Source organism: Bombina bombina, chromosome 6 (assembly GCF_027579735.1).
Source record: "Bombina bombina isolate aBomBom1 chromosome 6, aBomBom1.pri, whole genome shotgun sequence".
NCBI classification, from domain to species: domain Eukaryota; kingdom Metazoa; phylum Chordata; class Amphibia; order Anura; family Bombinatoridae; genus Bombina; species Bombina bombina.
Window position 1 is genome coordinate 548,546,347 of NC_069504.1, and position 26,929 is coordinate 548,573,275.

The window sequence follows — 26,929 nt, forward strand, 5'->3', positions numbered from 1 at the left end:
TTGTCATACCTGTACAAAAATGCACACAACCATTTTTACAGCTGCTACACAGGCATATACAACACTGTCCAAGTCAGTATAACACAGTATGCTATTTCTATTATTTTGTCCCTTTAAAGGGACATAAAATAAGTTGGGATAGAGACAATATATAATATGTACTTTAATTACTTTACCTATAGTTTCCAAATTGTACAGCCCTAACTCCCCCACACATTTCCTTCTATGGCTGTATCTATATCTACCATTGCTTTGGTAGAATGAAGAAGTACACAGTGATTATCTGCTGGAGCATGCCTAGAAACAAATAAGCTGCTGTTAAATACAATGCCTGTGTTTCTGATGCTAAACACTGATAATGGGGTGGATTAGACTACTCCAGACAGCATAGCTATATAAGTAATTTTGCTTATTTTTGAAAATTATTTTAAAATACTTGCCAGCAATTTTTAAGCTTTTTTTTAATGCAAACTATTTTACTTAATTAATCCTTTTAGGATATGCACATATCTCAAACATGTTTTATGGCACTTTAATGCAGGGTTCTTCAAACCACAGGCGGGACCCATTACTGGGTTTCAACTTTTATGTGTGTTATATGCGAGTGTGTGTGTGGTGTTGTATGAGAGTATGTGGGGGGGGGGGTGGTATGAGAGTCTGTGTTGTATGAGAGAATGTGTGCGTTATTACTTTTTACAACTCTTTTAAGTTTGACACAATCAGGAATAAAGTATTCACACTTTACCAAAAATTGCCTTTATCTTATATCTCGTATATTACTTCAGAAATCTTCAGACCAAGCATAAAAATACTGTCGCAAAAGTATGTGATATCATTGCATTGGTTCGTGGGAAAAAAGTTTGAAGAACTTAGCTTTAAAAGGGATTTGATGAGGTACAGAGGGAAAAGGGATTTGATGAGGTACAGAGGGGAAGACTATCCCAGAGAAAACAAGACATTACAGAGCTCTGTTACATAAGATTAACTCCTGTTAGATGCTTTTAAGCGTGTATAAAACCAAGGCATCAACCAAGATAAAACATTATTCTCTGTTGTAGATTATGGTAGTATGCATGTAACTGCATTTATTGTTTTTTTCACATACCAGATATATTCGAAGTGGAGACCAGACTGTCCCCATATTCTCATTATAAAAATAGAAAAAGTCCATTGTTTTTGGGTATGATGAAAATGTCAAAGGTCCATTCCCAGCATTGGAAAACTCATGGGAGTGAGATACTCAGAAATACTAATCTATCGTAATCACTACCATATTACATAGATACGTTAATATAAGTGGATACATTACTATACAAATAAATCTACAGAGTCATCCTTACATGGGTCTGTTACAACAATACAATATAAATAAAACGTGGTTCTTTTCATTATTCCCCATCATTCAGATGTGCAAAAAAGCAACGGTGATGGGATTTCAATTCAGAATAAAACATTTTGCTTAGTACAGCTAAATTGTTTCAAAATCATCCCAATTTCATATTGCAAATTATATGAATTGGTTTACACTAAAGTAATTCCTCCTAGTGTGTAAACATTTTGACTAAACCAAAGGTTAATTTCTTATTACACATTCTTACCCCCAAAGTACCTCACACTGATGCTTGTATATTTATTGGCTTGCTTGCAATTACATGTAGAAAACATTTTATCCAAACTGCTTGGGACTGTAAAAGATTTGTATTTCTGAATAGTTTAATCTTTAAATTGGGACAACTTGAACAAGAGATGCAACCAAGTGTAAACAACAATATATTATGATATTAAGGCAATATTTACATGGCATAATACAGCTTATACATGTATACTTTGGTATATACAGTACGGTAATCAGAAAGGTAATATTTGTTGATTTAAATAGACTATTTGAATTTTAGAACACAAATAAACAAAGCAAAGACACAGGCAGGAAAGACTGTGACTTGCAGGCAGGGAAACAGCAATTTTTGCCAATTTATTTTTTTTTTTTTTTAAATATTAATGTTTGAATGTTGGAATTACGAAATTTGGGGATTTGTACCTGTATAAAGTTATTGCAACTGCTTTCTCTATATTCTGTGGTGCATAGTACAGGTAGTACGAGACTGACAGTCATTGTTATTGGAAATAGGTTTGCTAATTTCTATAGTGAAAACTGACCTCTATGAATAACTCATGAAAATGTAGTACAGTGTTCTGAGAGTCTGTGCAAAAATTGTTGGGGGAAAAATAATGTATAATGTTTCATCACAGTCTTCTTTTAACATACCACCGGCAAGAGGAACTACTCAGTTATTTATACGTCAACAGACACTGAGTCACTAAGCACTTCTTTTTTAGTGCAAATTTTTTTTTAAATTTTGCCAGCGAAAACATGAGGATATGACATAGGATAGTTGTTTTGTTTTTTCTATTATTGAAATGTTTGCTTCATCTATTGAAACTAACAGGAAATGCATGTTTGTGCAGATATCTGCCCTAGGAACAGATCGATCAGTGGGTGATACAAACAACTCCCACAGCTCAAACAGTGAACAGGGGGGGGGGGGGGGGGGGTGCAGCATGCTCTCTATAGCATGAAAGCAAAAATGTTTTTTTATTCAGAACAGCAAGGTCACAAAAAGAGGCATGGCCAACATTAGTTTAAAAAGAAATCAGAGAAATGTTTAAGAATGGTCATGTAAGGAAAGAGTTCAAATATAAGATTTCACTCTGCTGTATTTTTTAAGCTTAGACAAGGAGAAAAAATTATTATTATCTGCTTCTTTATTTTTCATCATGTGGAAATGGCAATATAACCGATTCTGGGGTTCATGACATCTGAAAATGAAGCTGTCTTATCAGAGACAGAAAACTCGTCATATCAGCATCTGACAGTCCTGCCTTCACGTCCCACCTCTGCCTGCTGTGACACTGATGTGACATTTAGCTCCACAGAGAAAGGGCTATGAAAGGCCATAAATCTCAAGCATTAAAAAAAAAGGCTGTCAGAGATGGGTTTTGAGTGAGAGTCCTATAAATACATGAAGGCTGCAGATTTATAAAATAAAACTATTAAACTACTTTGGTTGTAAATATATACTCTGTTAAGAGATGAGAGATTGGCAAATGGAAGTTTAAATAAATATTTTCTTAAATGCAGGGAGGATGGGAACCCAACACCTTAGATGAACTGCGTGCATTTAAGTTATGTTCTATTCAGTGAATTGTTTTCAATTGTCTGTTTTATCAGGAACATATTGTATCCCTACCTGTGCCAACTTCTCACTGCATTCATGCTTAGTGGGGCCAGGCTGACTAGACTGTGCTGGAGGGCAGTGCAAGCCTTCTGTTCTGCCTTTCACAGAATGTTCTGGAGTCCGACCTTCTGTAATCAGCAAAGCAAGGTACACCAGGAACTCCTCTGCCTCATATTCAAAGAACTCATCCATTGAATCTGCCACAAAAGAAACACAAGATGCAGCGTTAGAGCACAGCAATGTGCAAAGCAAAATAAAACAAAATAACTTTCTGTTTGCTGGTGGGAAAGCACTGGCCCATCATGCAGCTGTACAAGAGTGCATACGTTTAAATCACATTACATATATTACTTGTATAGAAATTGAGAGATATGAGCAGAAGTTACCTGGTTTGTCTTTAAAAGGCCATTAACCTCATTGTTTTCATTATTTAGAAAGAGCATAGCTCCAAGTAGTGCATTGCTGCTCCTTAGTCTACCTCAGTATGCTTTTTCTGAATTGTGAAAGAAACAAAATGGGTTTCATGTCCCTTTAAGAATTAAACATAGTCTTTAAGAGAATACATTTTCTCTGAAATGCTAATAAGACCATTGACTCATTTTGAGCATTAACCATTTGCTGTAAATGTAGCATTATCTCATACCTCTTCAGATATACAGGTCTTATGTCTGGGGTGTGACTTTTGTACAGAAGCTGCAGTAAAACATCAGCTTCTGTATGCAATGCTTATGCTTTATAACATTACACTGCAACTGTTGCTCCTTAAAAGGGACATTAAAATCAAAATGTAATTCCCAACAAAATGTTTAATTATGCATAATTAAAAGTTCTGATGCATAAATACAATTTTGACTTTAAAGGGATATGAAACCCTTTTTTTCTTTCATGAATCAGATAGAGCATGGAATTTTAAACAACTTTCTAATTTACTACCATTATCAATTTTTCTGCGTTCTCTTGGCATCTTTATTTGAAAAAGCAAGAATGTAAGCTTAGGAGGCGGACCATTTTTCGTCCAGTACCTGGGTAGCGCATGCTGACTGGAGGCTAAATGTAGCCCCCAATAAGCAAGCACTACCCAGGGTGAAAGTAAAAAATTGTGTTTCATATCCCTTTAGTGCCTGCTTTATGACTTGGGTTGCCAGGTGTCCAGTCTAGTGTTTTAACAGGCTGTCCAGTAGTAAATTCTTCACATAAATACTTTACCCTTAAATGTCCAGTTTTGTTTTTTTAAGTGTGAGTGTTTAAAGTATTGCTTTCATGCATTACAAATATGGGGCAGAAGGAAGTGATGGCAGTAAAGGGGTCATATCTCTACTGTCTCTGTGTTAATGGCAACCAAAAGGAGTAAAATGAGGAATATAATGATTGATTTGTATGTTACAGCAGCCAATGAGTACAATGACTGCTTTGGTGGGCAAGCGTTGTGTGACCAACAGGCCATCGTGCCCACTCAACTAAAGATTGTCCAGTTTTTTTAATGGAGGACATCAGGCAACCCTATTTATGACAGTTTGCAGCAATGTTATGACAGCACAAACGCTTCAAAACTTTGAATTACAGAAACAATTTACAAAGGCAAAGTTCAACTCTACTTGCAGTTAAAGGCATGGCATTGTACTAAATGAAAAAAAAGGTTTGTATCCTCCATTCTAGGCCTGTGCAGAAAAACTGGGCCTATACAATGCTATCTTGCACCACGCAATACAAGAATTCATTAGCAAATACAGAGACGCTTTTGTTATGGTTGCAGCTCCGGCCTGAAGTAGTACAAAGAATTAATAGACAATCGTCAGTAGATAAAGCAGCAGCTGGCGCTGCTTCTTACACATTACACAGCTGCAAGAATAAGATCCTCTGTGCAATAAAATAAATGGCTTTGTTTTATACTTCTGCAGAACATTTAAATCATCCTTTGCACGCCCTGTAGCCAACTGGCTCACCAAACCTTTAAGCCATACAGCATAACATTTTATTAGGTGAAGATTAGAGTAAACCGATGATAAAATGTAATAAGGACATTTAGGAACATTATTTTAAATGCAAGTAAGAAGATTAATATTATGCAACCTCAACACTAATTTCTATGAGAATGAAAAGTTTACTAATGGATTATTTTGTACTGCGATAAACTCCCCTATTGTAGTTACAGACCTTGAAACTTTCAGACACTGAGGACTCACTATATGTACAGGATTATCTACACTACAGGATATAAAAATTACACAAAGGGTAAATCACCAAAATGTGTAGGATTATGTTTAATGCCTGTATTGGGTGTTTATCCACCTATTAATATATTACAATTGAATGTCTTTTGTTGGATGAATGACTATTAATAAAAAGATACACACTGTAAAAGTTCTGGGTAATAGTGCCTCATGCAATGTATGCAAAACTATAGTAGAATTCATGACATCCAACTATCCAAGGCACACAAAAAGCGAAGGTCCATATCCAGCATACATGACTGGGCATCAAGATATGTGCCAACTACAAATATTGTGAGTGAGCATTAGTTATAGCTATTTTTATATAGGGATCTGTAATCAATAGCAAACCAGCACAGCCTGTTACAGTAGCCTATGAAGGGGAGACATTTAGTAATCCTCACTGCCCAGAGATTAAAGAGGCAGTATCCTGTAAAGTTGTTTTTCCCTTAAAGGGTCATGAAACCCAAACATTTTCTTTCATGATTCAGATAGAGAAAACCATTTTAAACAACTTTCCGATGTACTTCTATTATTTATTTTGCTTCCTTCTCTTATTATCTTTTGCTGAAAGGTTTATCTAGGAAAGTTCATGAGCAGCAAAGAACCTAGGTTCTAGCGGCTAATTGGAGGCTGCATAGAAATACTGATTGTCATTGGCTCGCCCATGTGTTCAGTTTGAAACCAGCAGTGCATTGCTGTTCATTCAACAAAGCATACCAAGAGAACGAAGACAAATTGATAATAGTAGTAAATTAGAAAGTTGCTTAAAATTGCATGCTCTATCTGAATCATTAAAGGAAAATTTTGAGTTTCATATCCCTTTAATTAATTTCCAATGACTTGTTATAACAGTTGCAGATTTTAAAATGTATGGAAAATTGCATTTTCTGGTTTGTGTATATGAAATAGCTGGTTTTGTGCTTTGAAACCACAATCTATTAAAATGTGTTAAGCTTACAGGTAAAGCCAGATCTCTTTATTTTGTCACTTGTGTACACACATGCTTCCTTATCTTTTATCTGTCTGTATACCAAAGCCCAGTACGTAGGGCCTGATATTCAAAACCTCGCAGCTAAGGTGAGGCGATCTAAGAAGTCTAGTTGGGACGGTGAGGCCCTTAAAAAAAAAAAAAAAAAATTAGAAACACAAATGTTATGCTCTGAGCTGCTTGAGGAAACAATGTGTTCTTGCGAAACACGTCCAGCTTTTATTTGGTTTTAACCACATTTTAAATAAATTTTATATCCAAGTCAAGCGTCATCTGTTTATCCAGCCTGTCACTAATCCTGTATGGTATATGGTGTTTGCTGTGGGATTGGGTGATAGATTGACTGCTGACAGTGACCGGTGTGATCTAGCTGTGTTGCTATGTAGTGTTCTTTTTGTGAAAAAAACATAATTTATGCTTACCTGATAAATTTATTTCTCTTGTAGTGTATTCAGTCCACGGGTCATCCATTACTTATGGGATATATTCCCTTCCCAAAAGGAAGTTACAAGAGGATCACCCAAGCAGAGCTGCTATATAGCTCCTCCCCTCACATGTCATATCCAGTCATTCGACCGAAACAAGAGAAGAAAGGAGAAACCATAGGGTGCAGTGGTGACTGGAGTTTTAATTAAAATTTAGATCTGCCTTAAAAGACAGGGCAGGCCGTGGACTGAATACACTACAAGAGAAATAAATTTATCAGGTAAGCATAAATTATGTTTTCTCTTGTTAAGTGTATTCAGTCCACGGGTCATCCATTACTTATGGGATACCAATACCAAAGCCAAAGCACACGGATGATGGGAGGGACAAGGCAGGAACTTAAACGGAAGGAACCACTGCCTGTAGAACCTTTCTCCCAAAAACAGCCTCCGAAGAAGCAAAAGTGTCAAATTTGTAAAATTTTGAAAAAGTGTGAAGCGAAGACCAAGTTGGTTTGCCCCAACGATGAATCAGTTGAGCGAAGACCTCCGGATGAAGGTCCCACTCCCCCGGATGAAAAGTCTGGCGACTTAGAAGATCCGCCTCCCAGTTCTCCACGCCTGGGATGTAGATCGCTGACAGATGGCAAGAGTGAGACTCTGCCCAGCGAATTATCTTTGAGACTTCCAACATCGCTAGGGAACTCCTGGTTCCCCCTTGATGGTTGATGTAAGCCACAGTCGTGATGTTGTCCGACTGAAATCTGATGAACCTCAGTGTTGCTAACTGAGGCCAAGCTAGAAAAGCATTGAATATTGCTCTCAACTCCAGAATATTTATTGGGAGGAGTTTCTCCTCCTGAGTCCATAATCCCTGAGCCTTCAGGGAGTTCCAGACTGCGCCCCAACCTAGAAGGCTGGCATCTGTTGTTACAATCGTCCAATCTGGCCTGCGAAAGGTCATACCCTTGGACAGATGGACCCGAGAAAGCCACCAGAGAAGAGAATCTCTGGTCTCTTGGTCCAGATTTAGCAGAGGGGACAAATCTGAGTAATCCCCATTCCACTGATTTAGCATGCATAATTGCAGCGGTCTGAGATGCAGGCGTGCAAATGGCACTATGTCCATTGCCGCTACCATTAAGCCGATTACTTCCATGCACTGAGCCACTGACGGGCATGGAATGGAATGAAGGACACGGAAAGCATTTAGAAGTTTTGATAACCTGGACTCCGTCAGGTAAATTTTCATCTCTACAGAATCTATAAGAGTCCCTAGAAAGGAGACTCTTGTGAGTGGTGATAGAGAACTCTTTTCCACGTTCACTTTCCACCCATGCGACCTCAGAAATGCCAGAACTATCTCTGTATGAGACTTGGCCATTTGAAAGCTTGATGCCTGTATCAGGATGTCGTCTAGATACGGAGCCACCGCTATGCCTCGCGGTCTTAGAACCGCCAGAAGTGAGCCCAGAACCTTTGTAAAGATTCTCGGGGCCGTAGCCAACCCGAAGGGAAGAGCTACAAACTGGTAATGCCTGTCTAGAAAGGCAAATCTTAGGTACCGATAATGATCTTTGTGAATCTGTATATGAAGGTAGGCATCCTTTAAGTCTACTGTGGTCATGTATTGACCCTCTTGGATCATGGGTAGGATGGTTCGAATAGTTTCCATTTTGAATGATGGAACTCTTAGGAATTTGTTTAAGATTTTTAGGTCCAAGATTGGTCTGAAGGTTCCCTCTTTCTTGGGAACCACAAACAGATTTGAGTAAAACCCTTGCCCTTGTTCCGTCCGCGGAACTGGGTGGATCACCCCCATTACTAAGAGGTCATGCACACAGCGTAGAAATGCCTCTTTCTTTATTTGGTTTGCTGATAACCTTGAAAGATGAAATCTCCCTTGTGGAGGAGAAGCTTTGAAGTCCAGAAGATATCCCTGAGATATGATCTCCAACGCCCAGGGATCCTGGACATCTCTTGCCCAAGCCTGGGCGAAGAGAGATTGTCTGCCCCCCACTAGATCCGTTTCCGGATAGGGGGCCCTCTCTTCATGCTGTCTTAGGGGCAGAAGTAGGCTTTCTGGCCTGCTTGCCCTTGTTCCAGGGCTGGTTAGCTTTCCAGCCCTGTCTGTAACGAGCAACAGGTCCTTCCTGTTTTGGAGCGGAGGAAGTTGATGCTGCTCCTGCCTTGAAGTTACGAAAGGCACGAAAATTAGACTGTTTGGCCTTTGATTTGGCCCTGTCCTGAGGAAGAGTATGACCCTTACCTCCAGTAATGTCAGCAATAATTTCTTTCAAGCCGGGCCCGAATAAGGTCTGCCCTTTGAAAGGAATATTAAGCAATTTAGATTTAGAAGTCACGTCAGCTGACCAGGATTTAAGCCATAGCGCTCTGCGCGCCTGGATGGCGAATCCGGAGTTCTTAGCCGTTAGTTTGGTTAAATGTACAACGGCATCAGAAACAAATGCATTAGCTAGCTTAAGTGCTTTAAGCTTGGCCATAATCTCATCCAATGGAGCTGTGCGAATGGCCTCTTCCAGAGACTCAAACCAGAATGCCGCAGCAGCAGTGACAGGCGCAATGCATGCAAGGGGCTGTAAGATAAAACCTTGTTGAACAAACATTTTCTTAAGGTAACCTTCTAATTTTTTATCCATTGGATCCGAAAAAGCACAACTATCCTCCACCGGGATAGTGGTACGTTTAGCTAAAGTAGAAACTGCTCCCTCCACCTTAGGGACCGTCTGCCATAAGTCTCGTGTGGTGGCGTCTATTGGAAAAAAAATTCTAAATATTGGAGGAGGGGAAAAGGGCACACCGGGTCTATCCCACTCCTTGCTAATAATTTCTGTAAGCCTTTTAGGTATAGGAAAAACGTCAGTACACACCGGTACCGCAAAGTATCTATCCAACCTACATATTTTCTCTGGAATTGCAACCGTGTTACAATCATTCAGAGCCGCTAATACCTCCCCTAGCAATACACGGAGGTTCTCAAGCTTAAATTTAAAATTAGAAATCTCTGAATCCGGTCTCCCTGGATCAGATCCGTCACCCACAGAATGAAGCTCTCCGTCCTCATGTTCTGCAAATTGTGACGCAGTATCAGACATGGCTCTCACATCATCAGCGCGCTCTGTCCTTAACCCAGAGCTATCGCGCTTGCCTCTTAATTCAGGCAATTTAGATAATACTTCTGTCATAACAGCAGCCATGTCTTGCAAAGTGATTTGTATGGGTCTCTCTGATGTACTTGGCGCCACAATATCACGCGCCTCCTGAGCGGGAGGCGAAGGTACTGACACGTGAGGAGAGTTAGTCGGCATAACTTCCCCCTCGTTGTCTGGTGATAATTTCTTTACAGATATAAATTGACTTTTATTCAAAGTGACATCAATACATTTAGCACACATATTTCTGTGGGGCTCCACATTGGCCTTCAAACATAGTGAACAAACAGATTCATCTGTGTCAGACATGTTTAAACAGACTCGCAATGAGACTAGCAAGCTTGGAAAATCCTTTCAAATAAATTTTACAAGCAATATAAAAAACGCTACTGCGCCTTTAAGAAGCACAAAAAATCGTCACAGTTGAAATAACAATGAACCAAATCAGTTATAGCAACCAAATTTTCACAGTAAATGTATTAAGTTAGCAAAGCATTGCACCCACTAGCAAATGGATGATTAACCCCTTAATACCCAAAAACGGATAATCAATTTAACAATTAACGTTTTTATCACAGTCAAACACACTGTCACAGGTCTGCTGTGACTGATTACCTCCCTCAAAATGAATTTTGAAGACCCCTGAGCTCTCTAGACGTGTCCTGGATCAAGAAGGAAGAAGCAGGAAGACTGAAATTGAATTTTTACTGAGCAAAAAAGTGCTAATATAGGCCCCTCCCACTCATATTACAACAGTGGGAAACCTCAGTTAACCGTTTCTATGTAGAAATAAACGACAGCCATGTGGAAAATCATACCCCAAAAGATTTATCACCAAAGTACCTCACAAAAAACGAATAACATGCCAGTAAACGTTTTAAACATGCACTTTAAAAGTTAGGTAGTGTTATTAATAAGCCTGCTACCAGTCGCTTCTACTGCAGTTAAGGCTCATACATTACTTCAGTATTAACAGTATTTTCTTAGTCAAATTCCATTCCTTAGAAAATTACTTATTGTACATACATTCATCAGCCTGATACCAGTTGCTACTGCATTTAAGGCTGTACTTACATTACATCAGTATCAGCAGTATTTTCTTAGTCAATTCCATTCCTTAGAAAAATAATTTACTGCACATACCTTGTTTGTAGGATTCCCCACACGCTATTCCCTTTCTGAAAGTTACCCCACTCCTCAGAATGTGCGAGAACAGCCAGTGGATCTTAGTTACTTCTGCTAAGATCATAGAAAACGCAGGCAGATTCTTCTTCCAAATACTGCCTGAAAACAAACAGCACACTACGGTGCCATTTAAAATAACAAACTTTTGATTGAAGAAATAAACTAAGTATAAAAAACACCACAGACCTCTCACAACGTCCTATCTAGTTGAGTTGCAAGAGAATGACTGGGTATGACATGTGAGGGGAGGAGCTATATAGCAGCTCTGCTTGGGTGATCCTCTTGCAACTTCCTGTTGGGAAGGGAATATATCCCATAAGTAATGGATGACCCGTGGACTGAATACACTTAACAAGAGAAAGAGACTCCTACATTATAATAGAAAGTCTAAAAGATTTAGCGTGATTTCTCTCCATGCCGGCGAGGTTTTGAATATCAGGCCCCTAGAGAGAACAATGGAAAATTAATATTTTATAACTTCTACACAACTGGAGTATAATTTCTTCTGCTGGCTGTGTTTACATAGCTTGTCAGTTTGGAATACCACAGTCTAAATCAGCTATTTCAAATGCCAAAATAAGGGTAAAGGAGCTGTTTGTAAACAATTTAATTATACTCCAGTAAGTAAAATGGATCACTGGGAACAAATTAAAGAGTAGAACATGTTTGGGTAATTTGTCCGTTTAATGGAACAAAAGGTAATTGGTGTGAGGTTAAGAGATTAGAAATAGGCTATTGGGAACTGCATGGATGCACCATTTCTGAGAACAATCTGTCTTTCTAAAAAAATGCTCGGTTAGCAACACATCTCAGTCCTTTGAATATTTGCAGCAATCTGGCCCTAAAGAAGACTTTAAGTGTTATAGCACTGAATAATTAAAGAGACATTAAATAAATTTTATTTGTACTTTACATTTTAAATGTAGGGTGAGAAAAATAAACCTATATAATATATTTATGGCACTGTAAAGATTTTAATGTATCTATAAATAAATGACTGTTGCTCCACACCAGCTGAATTTGAATGTGTAAAGTCAATAAATTACACATGGTGAAAACATCACAGCTCCTGTTTTTATGGAAACCGATTTTTAAAGAATTCTTTGGTCTGACTCAGCACGCGACAAAGGCATTTCTAACAAAGCAGATCATGGCAAAACTACTATGCTAAATACACATTTATAGCAGTCTAACTATAGTGTCTATAACTATAGTGTCTAATGTGAACTTTCTGGTATTTAGATACCTGATGATCAGTACTACAGTGGCCTCTCCTTACGTTTTTCATGGTCCTACTGCAGAAGATATTCAGCCCTCAGAACAGCTGTATGTAAAAGCTCATGTATAATTTTCTGAGGGCTGAATATCTTCTGCAGTAGGACCATTAAAAATGAGTAAAATGATTCTCCCTTTTTAAAGATATACAGTTGGTTGCAAACCACATTATTTGTATACACTTGATATATTATTTAACAACTGTGATTTTCCATAATATATAGATATTAGGTCACATTACTTTACTGCCATGACTTGGTCAGCCACTATTCCACTGTTAGTAAACCATTTTCTGATAACACAATTTGGAACTGAAAGGGTTACACGTATGACCTGATGGTTGGTCAGCCTATAAATCAACAGGGGCCAGACACAGGGCATCTCTGAAATTTGTAGCCAACATGTTTAACACATTGGATATAGCTCTATCCAAGGAAGTAACAACAGAATATGAATACACTTGTTTCATCAAAAACCCTGTGTCAGTATGATCTCTGAATTATTTTTTTAAGATTGTGGCTGGATAAGCTCTTAAATAAGGAGCCTGTCTGCTTGCAATAGCCACTTACAATGCAGCATAAAGTGGAAAAATCATTGCACAGGAGCTCTCTTGTGCATTGCTGAACCCTGCTCTCGTGCAACTACGGCATGTCAATAACCCTGAACAAGAGACTGTCAGGTGATTGATCTCACAATTTCTGAGGTACCAAAGAGGCAGTTTTAGCTTCTTAATGCCTCAAAAGATGTGAATGCAGCTTGATAAATTTTCTTAACAGTATATGGGTGCAAGCCTGTCTATCAATGTACTTCTTTTTGAGACATACACTACTGTGCAGAAGTTTTAGGCAGGTGTGAAAAATGCTTTAAAGGAAGTATGCTTTCAAAAACAGAAATGCTAATAGTTTATGTTTAGCAATTAACAAAATGCATAGTGAGTAAAGATAAATCTAAAGCAAATCAATATTTGGAGTGATTACCTTTTGCCTTCAAAACATCAATTCTTTAGGTACACTTGCACACAGTTTTTTTAAGTAACTTGGCAAGTAGGTTGTTTCAAACATCTTGGAGAACCAACCACAGTTCTGTGGATTTAGGCAGCCTCAGTTGCTTCTATCTCTTCAAACATTATGTTGAGACCAGGGCTCTGAGGGGACTTTTTGTTCTTTATGCTGAAGATAGTTCTTAATGACTTTGGCTGTATGTTTGGAGTCAGTGTCATGCTGCAAAATAAATTTAATGCCAATTAGATGCCTCCCTGATGGTACTGTATGATTGACAAGTATCTGTCAGTACATCTCAGGACTGAGGAGAACATTAATTCTGACAAAATCTCCAACTCCATTTGCAGAAATGCAGCCCTAAACTTGCAAGGAACCTCACCAACTTTCACTGTTGCCTGTAGACATTAATTCTTGCACAGCTCTCCAGCCCTTCAGCGTACAAACTGTCTTCTGCTACAGCCAAATATTTCATTTTGACTCATCAGTCCTTTTTCTGCACCCCAGTTCCTGGTTTTCATGCATAGTTGAGTCACTTGGCCTTGTTTCCACGTTGGATATATGTATTTTTGGATGCAAATCTTCCATGAACACCACTTTTAACCAGACAGTAGATGGGTGTAACCGGGTCCCATAGGTTTTTGCGAATTCTGAGCTTGCCATTTCTTTGTGCTTCTTCAGAAGAGCTTGGACAGCACATCTGGAAACCTCTGTTTGCCTTGAAATGTCTGCCTGGGAGAAACCTTGTTGATGCAGTATAACTACCTTGTCTCCTTGTTGTACTCAGTCTTGTCATGGTGTATGACTTTTGACATTAACTCTCTTCAGCAAACTCACCTTATTAGCAGATGTTGGCTGTTCCTCATATTGTTTTATTCCTCCTACACAGCCATTTCTTTTTCAGTTAATGATTGTTTTTCAGCCTACATATTAAACGGATGACAAATAGCATGTTTGTTATAATTGTTTAATCACACCGGACTAGAGGCTACAGGTTGACAGATAAAAGCCTGGGAACACTGAGGGGGCGGCGCTACCATCAGGAGTAAAGCTGATGTCTGGGTTTCTTTTCCCATTATACACTTTTGGCTGTTTGAGAATAAAATAAAGTGCCCCAAGCACAATAAACATATAAATCCTGTCAAAATATGTTTGTCAGTCTAATCGGGGCTTTCCCTACTGAACTGCATCATGCATTAAGCTATTGCCGGTTCTCTTAAAGGGCAATAGACATTTTTTTAAAGTGCTCAAATAATAATCCCTAAAGCTGCCACAGGGTTAAAAAGGATCAGAGGCTTCCCTAATAATGTTCCCAATGCTAGTAGAACTGTTAGGGACATGATATAGAGAAAAAATGTGTCATGAGAGGAGCAGGTTAAGTCCCCTGGCTATACTGTACCTGTGTCAGAGTACCGTACCATCAAATAGCCTCTGTGCTGTGTAAAGTCACTTACCTTACCCAGCACCCCATCCACTGGCTTACCACGCATGTCAATGTAGCAGTGTTTAGTAGAGAGCCCATCCAGTGCAGGTATCAAGTAGCAGAGGATTGCAGTAGTAAATACCTAAGCCCTTCAGGGGGAGGCTAGGGATGATTCCCTTTGACGCCTAAGGGTATTTATGGCTGAAATTCAGTTAGGGAAATGCTGTGCACATAAGAGGGTATTCCTGTGTCCCTGTATCATTTAGCTGCGGTGAAGAGTCTTTTCCTTTTTCTTTGTAAATGATACTGCTCAGGGACTCTCCCATAGGTCTGAGCTCCCAATTTGCAATCCATAAGTAAGTAGATGGAACAACCTCCATTCTCAACCATCTCCTATGAAGCCAAGAACAAAACTAAGAGAGATGGGAGGGTTTTAAAACACTTGTATGGGTTCTTGAACTCGTCCTAGTGGCAGGAAATATATCCTATACGTTATGGAGGATTGTTGACATAATCATTTTACAAAAGAAATCCCTGACTTTGCACAAGTGCATCTAGAAGAATTGATGCTTTTTTGAAGGCAAAGAGTTGTCATACCAAATATTGATTTTATTTAGATTTTTCTTCTGTTAACTAACTTTGCATTTTGTTAATTGATCATAAAGTATTAACATATTTTTTTTTAAAGAATTCTTACCTAACAGCAATTTTTCCATGTCTGCCTATAACTTTTGCACAGTGGTGTAAAAGTAACACATACTGTAAACACAAAATTACAAAGGTATGGCTGCAAAAGAAAACATGAACACATTAACATAACACACCAACATGCTTTACCTGCACTATAAGGACCTGTAAAACACACTACCGTACATAGTTAAGCAGTTACAGTTGTATGAAAATCAGAGAATGCCAGAATGATAGATGTGCAAGATTACCAAAAAAATGGAATGAGCTAAAAACAGGGCAAATAGGTATTAACCTTGAAGGCTGCACTAATTCTCCAGTGGAGATTAGAGAACTGTCAGTGCTTGAAGTGTAATAATTGTAGATACTAAGGATACATCAGTAGTGAGGTAATTAATCCATTTATCCAATCATTTTGCTCCCCAAGGTATTTACAGAGTAAAACACTCTGTTAGCAGCATTACAGATCTTGGAGGGAAATGGTGTTCTATAGAAAACAGGAAAAAGACCACTACGCATCAGTGCACTCTTGATTAGCTTGCAAGAAAATTAAATGGGCAATAAATTCCAACATTTTATATCAAGCAAAATTAAAGAGATGCAATTAAACATGTTAAAATGTTCATTGCATGTAAAAAGGGTTTATGCTCAAGTAGTTTAAATTGATAGGGACATAGAAATCATAATTATACGCAATTTAAAAGACACTTCAATTTACATCTATCCTAAAATTTACTTTGTTTTCTTGATATCCTTTATTGAAAGACATATCTAGGTATTCTCAGGAGTAGCAATGCCCTAGCTGCTGATTAATGGCTACACACATATGCCATTTGTTAATGGCTCAATAGATGAGTTCAGCTAGGTCTCAGTGGTGCATTGCTGCCCTGGAGCCGACTTTAGAGGAAGTGCATGTTTGTGCCCAAGTCATACTCAGGAAGTGAATGCTCACTTGGCTGACATGTCTATCGGTGGAAAGGGACACACATGGATTCTGAACATGAACACCAGGCTTTCTAAATAAATAAATAAATAAATAAATAAATAAATAAATTAATTAATTAAAGAATGCATTTTTGCAACAGAGGAATAAGTGAACCTTATAGTTCAGGTGCAAAATGAAATATGATGTAGAGCTATGACTGCAAGGGTAGGGCAGAGGTAATTACAACAGTGTCACAAATTCTTGTAATGACAACTGCTTAATAAACACTAATTGCAAAAGTAATTTGCCATTTATAAACTGACACGTGCATGAACACTCAACAAAAGGAATGCATGACTAGGGATGCTCATATACAAAAAGATATAAACACTTCACATGAATATCCAGCACTATATGTTTTTAGAATATAACCAATCTTCACAAAAAAGGGAAAACAATGCAAATATAGATTGCTTAGAGCATGTCACTTGTTCATAATGAAACAACATAAAGTGATTGGTTACAACTTAAACCAGCACTGAAACTGAAGACAGCTTAACAGCAAGAACAGGAAATGTACTGAAGATATTATTGTAACTGTAGTGAAAACACTGGTGAAGAGGTGGTCACAGCTTGTCTGGGTGACTTTTGTAACTGTGTGCCAATTGTAAAGTAGGTCACCAATTTCATAATAAGCAGTTACATAAAGAGATTCTGAACACGTTATTAGATAAGGCTACCGTGACCAAAAGATTAAAAATGAAATACCTTTTCTGTAAATGCTGTGAAAAAGATTGTTAAAGGGAATCAAAAGTAAAAAATTAACCCTTTTCGTGATTCAGACAGAGCATTCAATTTAAAGAGACCTTTCAATTTACTTCTATTATCAAATGTAGTTTGCTGTCTTGGTATTTTTTTGTTGAAAAGCATAACTAGGTAGACTCTGGACTAGCAATGCACTACAGGGGGTTGCTAGATATATAAATATGCCTAGTTACGGGCTCACCAGATGAGATCCCAGTAGTGCACTGCTATTCAAGTGCTGATGTTCACTATTCTATGAAAGCAACAGAACAATAATAAAATGTTCTAACTCTTTAAATCATTTTGCTTTTGTATTTTTAGGTCCCTTTAAAGTAGGGGTCTCAAACTCAAAATTACCTGGGGTCACTGGACAAGTTTTGTTCTTCCATAGGGGCCTAAAATTCAAACTTAAAAAAAAAAAAATTGAACTAAATACAGTACTAGTTAGTGCTTGCTGCCAGATGCTTTACAGTGTTTGTTCTGAGTTAGACGAACCAATATTTTACCCAATTTTTTTCTTTCATGATTCAGATAGAGCATGCAATTTTAAGCAACTTTCTAATTAACTCCTATTATAAATTTTTTGTCGTTCTCTTGCTATCTTTATTTAAAGAGCAGCAATGTAAAGCTTATGAGCCGGCCTATTTGTGGTTCAGGACCTAGGTTATGCTTGCTTATTGGTGGCTAAATGTAGCCACCAATAAGCAAGCGCTATCCAGGGTGCTGAACCCATAATAGTGCAGGCTCTGACCAGGACTAGATGCTGCAACCCACCAGGAAATTTCCCTGTATCCCAATGAGCAAGTCCTGCGGGCCGCATGTAACCAGTTTGCAGGCCGGTACTTTGGGACGCCTGTTTTTTCATGATTCAGATAAAACAAATTGTAAACAACATTCCAGCGTACTACTATTATCATATTTTCTTAGTTTTCTTTTTATCCTTTCTTGAAAAACTGGAAGGTACGTTCTGGAGTATGCACATATCTGCAGCAAACATTAGCAGCAAGAGCACTAGATGGTAGCACTACTTCGTGTCATGTAGTGCTCCAGACATGTGCACACTACCAATCTAGATATCTCTTCAACAAAGAATAACATGAGAAAGAAGCAAATTTGATAATAGAAGTAGGTAGGAAACTTTTTTAAAATTGTATTCTCTATCCGTATCATGAAAGAAAGAAAAAATAGTGTTTCATGTCCCTTTAAAGAGAAACACATGAATCTTAAAGGGCTTCTCTCAAAACAAAACAAATATTCATAAGTTGGGAGGGGCAGTGTTGCAATAAACCCATATATGTGTTTTATCAATAATGATGCTATCCAATGGCATCTTCACCGCCATATGGAGATGCAACACATTGTGTAAAACTGTGCTGGAGCTCCCTCTGGCAGCAAAGCAAGTTATAAGAGTATCTGGCAAAGGAATATTTAAAGTGATGGTAAATCCAAGCGTATAACAAACGCTAGGATTTGCCATCACTATAAACATTAGTTTCAGTCGTTTACTTAAAAAATGCTGTTAAACTCACCCTATATGTGCGGCAAGTATATCGCTAACTCAGCTCCTCCGGCCGCCCATGGCACAGCGCTCTTCTCCAGTGAGGCGATGTTTCCACCTCTAGCTGTGCTAGAAAGTCAATTGACATGGACGGTGGAAATGTCACCTTATTGAAGAAGAGTACTGTGGCGCGGGCAGCTGCAGACGCCGAGTTAGCGATATACTTGCTGCACATATACGGTGAGTTTAACAGCGTTGTTTTAGTAAGTGATAACTGAAACTAATGTTTATTTTTAGTGATGGTAAATACTAGCATTTTTTATACACTTGGATTTTCTATCATTTAAATTGGACTTAAATTTAAATTGCATAGCTCCACACCATTATTCTGGCAGTGATGATAAAGCACTAGATATAAGGGAATATGAGTGAATTTATTCCCCGAGTTAGAGAGGTCTTCCTTACAGATGCTGATCTGGTATGTCAAACATTCTATACACCTGATCAGTGGCTAATAAAGTCAAACTGTGGAAGTTGCAAGATTTCATTGCATAGAGAATATCATTTTACAAGCACAATGAACATAACATTTATTAAAGGGATAGTCTAGTCAAAAATAAACGTCCATGATTCAGACAGAGAATGCAATTTTAAGCAACTTGCCAGTGGCGTCACTAGGGTTGGTGTCACCCGGTGCGGTAAGTCATGGTGTCACCCCCCCCCCCCCCCCCCGAAAGCAGACACACACAAAAACACAGGCAAACACACATACAAACACTCAGACACACTTAAAAACATACTCAGATGCACACACAAACACTCGGAAACACACTCAGACACACACACAAAAACACTGAGACACACAAAAACTCAGACACACACATACAAAATATGTAAACTGCACTGCATTAATTATGAAGCTCATGCCTAGAGCTGCTCCCTGGCTCAGCAGAACATCAAATGAAAGATAAACAGAGCACTCTAAAATAAATCACTGAAGAAAAGGTTTAGGCGTTCAAACTATGAAAATTCTGCTCTCTGGCACTCATGTCACTGAGCAGTGAGCACAGATAGGCAGGCAGGTTTAGGCTAGCAGCGCAACTTTGCAAGCCCCACGTCACACCCACAACATTCATAGTGAAATTGGGCAGGGGAGGAGCAAAGTACAAACAAGCAAAAGCAGCCGGGAAAACTATTTGTTGAAATTGCAGCACTGGCTCAAGGGGCCAAAAAATTGTGTGTCTACAACTTCCCCAGTCCCACTAATGTTCACAAATGCCAGCCTCTAATAAAATAATCTATGCATCTCAAAATTGTATTTCTTTGAATTTCAATAAAATTAAAAAAAAAAAAAATTTTTTTTTGGTGTCACCCCCTGGAGGGTGTCACCCGGGTGCGGCCCGCCCCCCCCCCCTAGTGACGCCACTGCAACTTGCTAATTTACTCCTATTATCAATTTCTTTGTTCTCTTGGTATGTTTATTTAAAAAAAGCTGGAAAGTCTGGGAGCCAGTCCATTTTTGGTTCAGCACCTGGATAGTGCTTGCTGATTGGATGGCTACATTTAGACACTAATCAGCAAGCACTATCCAGATGCTGAACCAAAAATGGGTTGGCTTCTAAGCTTACATTCCAGCTTTTTAAAATAAAGATATCAAGAGAACGAAGAAAAATTGATAATAGGAGTAAATTAGAAAATTGCATCTTCTATCTGAATCATAAAAGTTTAATTTTGACTATACTATCCCTTTAATCATAGTGGTCTTACTGGCTAGAAAGGATAAAGTGCAAGGCCTATTGGTCCCAGTTTAAGTACCAAGAATAGACAGAATGATATTAATCCAGGAGAAGGCTTATATGAACAATGTGTCTAATCCAGCTAAGAGGATTTATGTACATTTTACTCATTACTACATTTTTCCTTATGTTGATCAACCAGTATTTAAGAGCAATATTAACTATATAGACAGCGCCAGAGAAGAAAACAAAAAGGTATTTTTTAAAAATATGTGAACAATTAGTTTTATTGTAATTAAAAGTCATTAAAAAATACTTAAAAATTAAACAAATAAAATGAAGAGACAATCCATATAAAACATATGTGCACAATAAAAAATCAGTGTATTTCCTTCAAAATCGACTGCTTGCCTGGCTTGTATGCGACACACTGTTTCTAACTTATTTCCATAATTTTTATTGTGCACATACTGTATATGTTTTAATGTGACAATTTCAAGTATTTTCTTTGTGCCTTTAAGCTACAATAAATCCATATGTTTACATATTTTAAAATATACTTAATGTTTTCTTCTTTGGCTCTATCTATATAGTTAATATTGTGTTTTACAGCGGCCAGAAGGAATATGATTATTATAGATTACTAGGCGATAAGCTTACCCAGAGGGGAAAAAAAAACTACAACCCCCAAAGCTAAAATTACAAAAAAATAAAACATTTAGAAATACAGAAAAAAATAAAGCTATCCAAAATCAAAAAAAAATTAAACCTAAACTAATACCCCTATAAAAATAAGGGCGGCGGTCCTCGACGGCATGGAGACTCCTCTTCATCTGATGTCCGTCATACACTAAAGATTGAATGCAAGGTACTGCAATCAATTTGGGGTACCTTGCTTTGCTATTGGCGGAAATTTTGAAATCAGCCAATAGGATTAGAGCTACTGAAATCCTATTGGCTGTTTAAATAAGCCAATAAGATTTCAGTAGCTCTCATCCTATTGGCTGATTTCAAACTTTCAGCCAATAGGAATGCAAGGTAGCCCAATAAATATGAGTACCTTGCATTCAATCTTCAGTGTACGATGGACGATCGCATGAAGAGGAGACTCCACGCCACAGAGGATCCATGCATTGGTGAAGCCAGCTCCGCACCACCGCTCTGTCCCACCTTTGCTCCGAATGAAGATAGAAGATGATGGAGCCGCCTGGAAGAAGACCTTCTCCGCCGGACTACAGGAACGCTGAGTACCTCTTTGGCGCTTAGTGTTAGGATTTTTTTTTTTATGATTGGGGATTTAATGGGCTGGAAAAGAGCTGAATGCCCATTTAAGGGCAATGCCCATACAAATGCCCCTTTAGGGGCAATAGGTAGTTTAGGATTTTTTAGTGTTAGTTTTTTATTTTTATTTTGGGGGGTTTGGTGGATGGGGGGGTTTTACTGTTAGGGGGAATTTAGTAATTTTTAAATGTAAAAGAGCTGTTTAACTTAGGGCAAAGCCCTACAAAAAGGCCCTTATGAGGGCTATTGGTAGTTTAGTTAAGGGGGTGTTTTTATTTTTAAAGGGATTAGGTTTAATTTTTTTTATTTTTTTATCATTTTGTTAATTTTTTTCTGTAATTTTAGAGTTTTTTATTTTTTGTAATTTTAGATTTTTTGTAATTTAAAAGGTACATGAAACCCAAAATTTTTCTTTCATGATTCAGATAGAAAATACAATTTTAAACAACTTTCCAATTTACTTCTATTATCTAATTTGCATCCTTCTCTTGTTATCATTTGCTTAAAGGTTTATCTAGGCAAGTTCATGAGCAGCAGAGAACCTAGGTTCTAGCTGTTGATTGGTGGCTATATATATATATAAGAAGTAAGTGAGTTGAATCCAGCACCATAGGTTTTAGTAAAATTTCTTTCCCACCTGTGTGCACGTTACCAAGGAGTATCAGCCAAACTCCAGTGTATACAGTCCATGTAAAAAACAAGGTAACAGCACCACAGCACACAATCTTCTTTTAAAGGTGAAAAATCTTTATTTGAGGTTTAGCAACCAGTAAAAAGCGACGTTTCGGACCTACATAGTCCTTAATCATGCATAAGTTACAATCAAACAAACTGACTTTAAAAAGGGTATCTGGACCAATCATGCTTCAATTCTCAGTGTTAATTGGTTTAACCCATACCTATCCAGGTTTGTAAATTTCAACAACACAGTGACCTCTAGTGGTACCAGAATATGTTCCATCATTTAAAACCATTATAAAAACAAATACAAATCATAATCTCTATTCAGACCATATGGATGTAATGTGTTCAGACGTTTAATCCACCATACTTCTTTCTGTTTTAATTTTAGTTCCCTATTACCCCCTCTTCTATGATGGGGGATATGGTCAATCACTTGAAAGCGAAGCTGGCTTACTGTATGACCCATATTTGTAAAATGTGCTGATACTGGAAGTGACATATCTTTTGATTTAATGGATGCTTTATGTTGACTAAACCTATCCCTGGCGGCTTGGGTGGTCTCGCCAATGTAACAAAGACCACATGGGCATTTAAGTAGGTAGATTGCATAGTTGGTTTGGCATGTATATAACCCATTGATTGTATATTGCTTTCTTTTGTCATTTTGTGCTAAGAATTTCCCTTTAATAACTGAATTACATTGAGCACAGTGTAAGCAGGGGTAACAGCCTTTATTAGGGGTAGTTAGATAATTTACATCAGACATTTTAGATGTACCTATATCAGCTTTTACTATGTGATCCCTAAGATTTTTTACCCTTCTATATGATGGCATAGGGGGGAGTTTAAATGATTCTATCTCTGGATTATATTTTGACAAAAGATGCCAGTGTTTTCTTACTATTCTAAAGATGTCATTGCTCTTGTCACTGTATTCCATAGAAAGCACTAATCTATCTGTTCCTTTCTCTGTTGGTTTTTTATCATGTACTCTATCCAAATCCTGAATGTTTTTAGCGATATTTTCTTTTGGATATCCTCTTTGGATAAATTTATTGCCCATAGACACTAGTCTTTCTGGCAATACTTTTTGATCTCTAACTATTCTTTTAGTACGCAAAAGTTGACTCCTGGGTATGGATTTAAAAACAGTATCAGGGTGGAAACTTTCATATCGCAGCAGAGTATTTCTATCTGTGGGTTTTACATATAGATCTGTACTTAATGTATTTCCATGTCGATATACAGTTGTATCCAAAAAGTTAATCTTTTGGATAGAGTAAGTAAGGGTAAATCTTAGACCTGTCATAGAGGCATTAATATCCTCAACAAACTGTATCAGGGACTCCAATGAGCCCCCCCATATGCCAAAAATATCATCTATATACCTTAGCCACAGCTTACAATGGCTGATGAATGGCTGATTAGTGTAGACAAATTTGTTCTCAAAGCCACTCATGAACAAATTGGCATATGAGGGGGCTACATTGGAGCCCATGGCTGTTCCCCGCTTTTGCATGTAGTAAGTGTCTTGAAAGAGAAAATAATTGCAATATAGGACAAGTCTCAACATGTCATCAAAAAAGTCAATCTGGGATAGATTATATAAGCCACTGTCACTCAAAAAACTTTTCACAGTCAATAGACCTGCCTCATGGGGAATAGAGGTATATAGATTTACCACATCCAGTGAAAAAATTAACCAAGTATCCTCTATTTCAATCCCCATAAGTTTTGAAAGAAAATCATTTGTATCCTTAATAAAGGATTTTTGCTGTTTGACAAATGGAAAGAGGACTTTGTCCAGAAAGATAGAGATATTAGAAAAAATAGAATCGGTACAGGCCACAATAGGGCGTCCTGGTGGATGTAATAAGCTTTTATGGACTTTGGGTAATGTATAAAAAATTGGTGTTATGGGGTATTTATTATACAGAAAATCATAGACCTGTTTAGAAATAATGTTATGAGTCAAAGCTCTATCTAATATGCCCTTAAGCTCTCTTTGTATTTCTTTAAGAGGATCATGATCCAATATTTCATAAACCCCTCCATCTGACAGCTGTTGTAATATCTCCTGCACATAATAGTCAGTGTCTAACACTATTATTGCTCCGCCCTTGTCAGCATTTTTTATGGTGATATTTTTGTTATTTTTCAAAGTAGATATAGCCTCCCATTCCCCTTTTGTGAGGTTATGTTGTTTTGTGTAAGGATTTAATCTAGTTTTTTTCATTAGATTAGCAACATCTTGTTGAACAAATTTAACAAATGTTTCTACACCTGAGTTGCTTGTTGGAGGTACATATGAAGATTTTTTGTGCAGATTTAACTTTTTCAAATTCAAACATTCACTCTGCATATCATCTTCATTTATTGCATTAGTTTCACTTACATTGGCTACATTTTTACCACCATATATTGATTTCAACCTTAGAAGTCTGAAAAATTTGTATAGATCTTTGTCAATTTCAAACTCATCACAATCTTTCACTGGACAGTATGACAAGCCCTTCATTAATAAGCTATGCTCATTATCTGTAAGCTTATATTTCGAAATATTAATAACCAGATTAGTTTCAACATTTGCCTGTGGACTAGCATTGGGTATCACAGGTATAAACTCAGACAGTGTACTATCTACTATGTCACACTCTAGGGAGTTAATTTCAGGCAGTTCATTTCCCCTTATTATACCACACTCTAAGAGGTTAATCTCAGGCAGTTCATTTCCCTCAAGTGGATTTTCAGATAACACTGGAGTACTAGCAATATTAGACAGTTCATTCCGTTCATTTCCCTTTATAAAGTTAGTAACAGGCAGTTCATTTTTGTTAAACAGTAAGGGGTTAACAACCGGCAACTTTTTTACCTCTATTGTTGTTTTCTCATACCCCTGCGATGTCTGGCTCCTCTCCGTGACCGCTGCGGCTGCCCTTGCTGGTTCCAGGAACTCCGTGTGTGCATCTTGTACTCCCTTTGATCGGCGGTGCTTCCGCCCTCCCCTCCGGTGTCGCCTTCTGAGCCTGTGTCTAAAAAACTCTCGCCGGATGATGAGCTGTCTTCCTTTTCTTGCGCTGCTGTAATTCTCGGCTGTCTCCTCCAGCGTGGGCCCTCGCGTCGTGACGTCTGGTCATGTGACCACTGATACACTCTGTTGTTGGCATAGTCCGTTTCATCCCGTGCAAATTTAACCCTTTTCCTTTCTTCCAGGTCTGAACGGTATTGTGCCAGTAATGCATCTACTTCTTCTTTAGTAGTTTTCAGCATATCCAGGGTGAGTTTAGTTTCCATCATTCTTTCCACTTCTGATACGGTTTTTTTCTGTTTCTCAATTTCCAGTTGTAGGCACTCCACGGTCAAGACGATAAGGTCAAATGAGCACTTATTCAGAATGCTCTCAAATTTACTTTTATACATTTCATTGTTAGATAGAATGGTGGGCCTCAGTTTAACTCTTAAGCCTCTGGGGATCCTTTTAATACGGTAGTATTCTGCAAGTGTCACAGAATGCAGTTCCAGAGATATCAATTTTCTTTTTGTTCTCTCATACTCTTTTTTAGTGTCTGCTTCTGCAGTGACCCTTAAAAAATTCCTTGATCCCAGGGCCAGTGAGGTGATGCGTGCTGCATCTATGTCTGAATAGGAGAAAGTAGAAGGCTGCTTGTCCTCCATTGTGTTTTCACTCACTACAGGTGCTTGTGACTCTGCTGATTCCATGAACAAGAAGTAAGTGAGTTGAATCCAGCACCATAGGTTTTAGTAAAATTTCTTTCCCACCTGTGTGCACGTTACCAAGGAGTATCAGCCAAACTCCAGTGTATACAGTCCATGTAAAAAACAAGGTAACAGCACCACAGCACACAATCTTCTTTTAAAGGTGAAAAATCTTTATTTGAGGTTTAGCAACCAGTAAAAAGCGACGTTTCGGACCTACATAGTCCTTAATCATGCATAAGTTACAATCAAACAAACTGACTTTAAAAAGGGTATCTGGACCAATCATGCTTCAATTCTCAGTGTTAATTGGTTTAACCCATACCTATCCAGGTTTGTAAATTTCAACAACACAGTGACCTCTAGTGGTACCAGAATATGTTCCATCATTTAAAACCATTATAAAAACAAATACAAATCATAATCTCTATTCAGACCATATGGATGTAATGTGTTCAGACGTTTAATCCACCATACTTCTTCAGTATCAGCACATTTTACAAATATGGGTCATACAGTAAGCCAGCTTCGCTTTCAAGTGATTGACCATATCCCCCATCATAGAAGAGGGGGTAATAGGGAACTAAAATTAAAACAGAAAGAAGTATGGTGGATTAAACGTCTGAACACATTACATCCATATGGTCTGAATAGAGATTATGATTTGTATTTGTTTTTATA

General features: G+C 37.9%; 1 protein-coding gene across 1 annotated transcript in view; it reads right to left on the reverse strand.

The window, feature by feature from the left end:
- The window catches only part of ATOSA (atos homolog A), a 165,826-nt gene that overhangs the window by 99,150 nt on the left and 39,747 nt on the right, over positions 1-26,929 (reverse strand). Inside the window, exon 2 of the mRNA XM_053717489.1 lies at positions 3,249-3,433. Coding sequence (XP_053573464.1) covers positions 3,249-3,433 — 185 coding nt within the window. The remainder of the gene's footprint in view (positions 1-3,248; positions 3,434-26,929) is intronic.